At 42.7% G+C, this 5,281-nt stretch overlaps 1 protein-coding gene across 1 annotated transcript; it reads left to right on the top strand.

Moving 5' to 3' along the window:
* Positions 1 to 1,137: 1,137 nt before the first annotated feature.
* Positions 1,138 to 2,562, top strand: LOC307129011 (uncharacterized protein; the record flags this gene model as incomplete). The annotated part of the gene is made up of 1 exon (XM_079821123.1): positions 1,138 to 2,562. One exon carries the CDS (start codon positions 1,138 to 1,140, stop codon positions 2,560 to 2,562), a length of 1,425 nt encoding a protein of 474 aa, XP_079677249.1.
* Positions 2,563 to 5,281: the final 2,719 nt, after the last annotated feature.

Raw genomic sequence — 5,281 nt, 5'->3', positions numbered from 1 at the left:
CTGGGACCTCTCATGATTGCAACACAACAGTCTGTGTTAAAACGATTACAAGAGAGGCTGGAAGTGCTACATGCACACGCTGCTCTGAAACAACAGCAGTCAGATCTGATGAACGATGCACAATTCAACCCAAACTTTGAGGTGAAATTCTCAGAAGGGGACATGATAATGATACGCGTCTTTGTGAAACAAGGAGCTTTCACGCCCCGATGGCATGGACCATATGAAATTAAAGCTGTATGCAACAGCTGTGTGGCCACATCCGTAAAAGGAAAATTGAGATGGTATCACATGTCACAGTGCAAGCTATTCAAAGGTACACAGAATAAATAAATAATTGTCAATATTTTCCTCTTCATGTCTTCCAGGTTGACTGCAGCAATCCCATGGAGACCGGAAGAGAGAAAAATATCAGGGCCCACGTGCATCAGACTGGGCCAAAGGGTTTCACTCACACACAACCTGAATTGCGGGAGGTGGGTGTGGAAATACTCTAAGGGGCCATCCATGCCAAAAATTGCTATCACACCCAAAGAGACATTTACATGGCCTCCCGGTTTAGCACCGGAACCAAATTGTGCACCACAAATTTGCTGTAGGTCAGGTAGTACACACCCACCTGTTGAAAGCTTTTCAGGATACACTCGAGCACCCACATTCATGCACAACATAACCGCCTGGTACCAACTTAAAATACATCCAGGCGAAACAACTGGCAGTATGCACACTGTACAAGAGAACAATAATAATGGCATAGACCCTAAGTTATGCTATTATGTCAAAAGTTTGGAACCTGCAACATATAGGTGCTCACACACAGAAACCCACAATGACACACACATGAGATTCACGGAATCCATATATAATCTCACAACATATACACCACATGATCAAATACCAAAAACTTTTGTGTGGACCAACAGAAAAGAAGGAACTTATTGCATAGGTGAATGTTCACATAACTTAGACAATTTCACCAATCCACAAAACTGTTCATGGACATCTAAATATTGCTTTGAATTAACCACCTGTGGATACACCAAACCTAAAGAATGTCCAAAGTTACACCCTATTCCTCCTGGTGGTCTGATCCGAGGAAACCTTAACAAGACTTTATTACATGATGTAAACTTGGTGATGACACATGTAACTTACAATATTTCCAACATTTTCTCTGCCTTTACAGAACATTGTGATGATAACGATGACTCCTTTACATGGCTACAGTCACGAATCGATGATTTAATTTCTGATTACAAAGACAGACTTGCCGTCCAAATTCCACCTGCTCGTTCAAAACGAGACCTGCTTGGTAACATAGCTGGCTTATTCGGATCAGTTAATTCAGCAGTTAACACCTACCAAATAACCAAACAATCTCAATTCTCCTCATGGTTGATGGACCAAATGGCCACTGGTTTTCAACACATCACCAATAGCAATGATAACCTAATCAAAGCGGTTAGATCCGAAGCGCAGGCGCTTCTAACGATCAGCCACACATTGTTCAATCAGACCCGTAACATCGAACGTGACTTAGCCTGCAAAGCATATGCTCAAGATTTATTCACTGCAACTAGACAGGAAATTTTAGATCTTCGCCTCCATAAAACCCCAAGGCATGTTTTGAGTGATTTAATTGAGATTTTAGACCTGCATAGATGGCTCTCTTCTGAAAAAATGAAAAATGTAAGGTATTCAGAACTGCTATCTACAATTATGATGTATACTGGAAAAGAATGTATCGGTTGCATTGGATTCTTTGTCACCTTCCCTTTGATCCACCCAGACCAAGTCTATCCAAATTCCACTACTATTCGCTCCATCGGTATGGTCGTTAAAGATCAGGTAATTAAGTGGGACCACCTCACTGGTTATATGACTTTGAAGGGTACTGAGACCTTATTTACCAGCCGCACTTGTTGTCAAGAAACTCACAATTATGTTGTCTGTACATGTAACACATTACAACCTTTCTCTCCCAGTGATAACAAGCTTGTAAATGTTCAGTCGTTACATGGTCATTCGAATGCTGTCCAAGTGTCTCATATACAGTGGTGCATCATCAGCGAGATGAACTCCTTCACATATGGGGGGCTAACCTGCCCTGCCAATCATTCCTTCTGCTTGGAAGTGACAGAGGACTTTTCTATGGGTCAGATCAACATCCTTGGAAGAATGCCACAGGATGCAGAGGTCGCCCCCTGGTGGGATGACACCTTTTATGAACATGGAACAAAGGCATTGATCGAAACGATGGACTTGGTACAGAAAGTTATTCTTCAAACCGAGTATCACCTCTCCCAAGCGCAAGTAGAAACAAACTTGGCGCGAAAGACTGCACAGATTCTGTCTAGCACATCCACCAGATCGGCACAGAGTGCATATTCCTGGTGGGACTGGATACTTCGAGGATGTGCTGCTGGAAGCGCACTCATCTTCCTCTTCACGGTATTCCAATGCTGCTACTTCAGACACCTCATCAAATCTGTGAAAACATCCACCAACACGATCTTAGCCCTCAGCCCACTACGGCTACCCACCTTGCAAAGACTGAAATGACACCGTCGAAACCTTGTGAATGGCTCACGGTGCCAAGAGGGACAAACTGTAAGGTGGTGCCGATCGGTCTGGGCCGAGAGATGCCGTTCAGTCTGAACAGAGAAACCGTGATTTCCCGGAAACAAAGGACTTTCCCAAAGATTACCATTCAAACACTTCCCCAAATACACAACAGCCCCACCCGAGACACATCACACTGAGACACACACACCACACATTCACACCCTGCACAGCACCCTCTGTATAACTCACTCTCACCCACACTGAAAACTCATTCAAAATCTATGCAACGTTAAATGTATACAATGTGTAACTATGCATGTTTAGTATCATTTGAAACGTATCAGTGCGTCTGGTAAAATGGTCTCATTCTCCAAAATCATAATGCAAACCTCCAAGAAGTTATGTAAGTTGATAAAAATACTATGTCTCACCAAAAGGTGACCCCCCACAGATCATCTACTCAAGTGCCTCCTGTATGTAAATAAATGCCCTCCTTTGCAGATGTCTAGAACCCATTCAAACACAGATCTTGGTTGCCCATTTGTGACCCCCCTGGATGAGGGACCAAAATCTAATTATAACCTCAAACACCACCATTTGTGGTCTTATTGAATTATCTGGGTATTTAAGGGAAGGTGATACAAGAATCGTGGAATCTGTATTGAGATTTCCCACACTGCTTGTGTGTAGTTTTTCATGACCAGGTAAAGATTTCTAGAATCCTTGATTCTTGAATTATTGTTTCTGTATATGATTGATTGATGCTTTTTTACTCTTTGAGTTGACTTTTGATTGATGTTTCTTACCTGGTTAATAAATCGTTATGCTTTAAACTTACTGCAACGCATTTTGTGTTATTAACTCAGTATTTCATGTTATAACCATAACAGTACGGATATCTGCTCAGGTTAGTTTAACACGGACTAAGACACGGTTTTGGTGAAGCTTAAAGAGCACACCGGATCGATGCTTTAGAGCTCCGACTAACACATTGGCACTAGGTAACGTATACTTGGACTGTAGAGGTTGATAGGCTAAACAAGTCTTTCCGTTTAGAACAATAGTAAATTGTTAGACCAATCTAAATAGGGCAACCTCAATTCCTGATTATTGCAATATTGTTCTAATTAACGTATACGTGGGAAACCACGGCATGATTATAGAAAGCTATCATCAGAATTAGCAAGTTGGTCGCTTGATTCTGTGATAATGGTCATGGCCTCTGATTAGAAACAGTTTTGCATTAATTAAGTGAATTCAGATCTAAGGGAACTGAATAAAAATATTCTGGAATGATCAACGTATTGCACGGGCGTCCAGAATATCAGTGTGTCGCCTCTGCCTAGATGACCAAGACTGACTGGTCCGTAACAGAGATCGTAAACCCGGCCGGTGCGAAACTCTAGACCGTTACTGGAATCTTGAATGCTGAGTATAACATAAGATAAACGATTTAAATTGAAAGACAAAGTATAAATCTAAAGTTAATGGTTAACAAAATCATTTAACACATTTTCATTTAATGGAGTCAGATGAAACAACAAGGTAAATACATACAAAAGAATGTGTTTAAATTGAACTGTTTTATTGTGTAAAAGGAAAGACAGCGATACGCAGAAACACCTTCTCCCTGCCATTGGACGCCGAGAATTGGACCAGTGGGCGGGGTTTTACAGTAGCATATTTGTGCTCTGAAGACGATCAGGGTAACAAGCAGGTTACCTTCATGGCTGCAAGGTCACGAGTCGCTCCAAGGAAACAGATCTCCATCGCTCGTTTGGAGCTATGTGCTGCTTTGACAGGTGCTCAGCTAGGAGACGTCTTGAAGAAAGAGCTGACTCTAGATGTCCACCAATTTGTGTATTGGTCTGATTCAACTACAGTTCTTACCTGGCTGCAGTCTGATTCGTGCAGATACCGAGTGTTCGTAGGAGTTAGAGTCACCGAAATTCAGGAGTTGTCTGACCCTGTAGCTTGGCGCTATGTCGATTCAGCAACCAATCCTGCTGATGATATCACGCGGGGGTTATCAATGGCTCAGTTAGCTGAAGAGACACGATGGAAACGAGGGCCAGCCTTCTTAATGCATTCTAGTAACTGTTGGCCTAAAGCACCAGAAAAACAAGGCCCTGAAGAAGTTCAGGAACTGAAGAAATCTGTGTTTTGCGGATCGTTGACTGAAAACAAACTACAAGTTGAACCTGATCCCTGCCAATTCAGTAACTATCCTGAGTTACTAGAGGCTACAGCACGATCCCTTCATGGGGTGGATGGCAACACAGATTCACCGAATGCAGATGTGTATCAGAAGGCAGAGTTGTTTGTCCTTAGACAATGTCAGATACAGGACTTTCCAGAAGAATTTGCATTGCTCAAGGGAGGGAAAGACATTTCTGCACGTAGCAGACTCCTTAGGCTCGCTCCCGAGTATGACAAAGAACTTGATCTGATTAGAGTAGGAGGACGACTACGTAGGTGCCAGGGCTTGAGTGATGCTGTTCTACACCCTATAGTTCTGTCACCGAACCATCCTGTAGTAAAGCTCCTAATTAAGCATTACGATGACCAGTTACACCACCCGGGAGCTGGCAGGGTGTATGCCGAGCTGCGGCGCAAATTTTGGATTCTGCGAGGAAGAGAGGCAATTAGGAAACATCAGCACCACTGTCTTGATTGTAACAAGGGTAGAGGCAAACCAATGATTCCTAGAATGGCA

This window comes from Gobio gobio (assembly GCF_949357685.1).
Source record: "Gobio gobio genome assembly, chromosome: 7".
Lineage (NCBI taxonomy): Eukaryota > Metazoa > Chordata > Actinopteri > Cypriniformes > Gobionidae > Gobio > Gobio gobio.
Note: the sequence above shows the minus strand (reverse complement) of the source record. Positions and strands in the feature narration are given on the sequence as shown.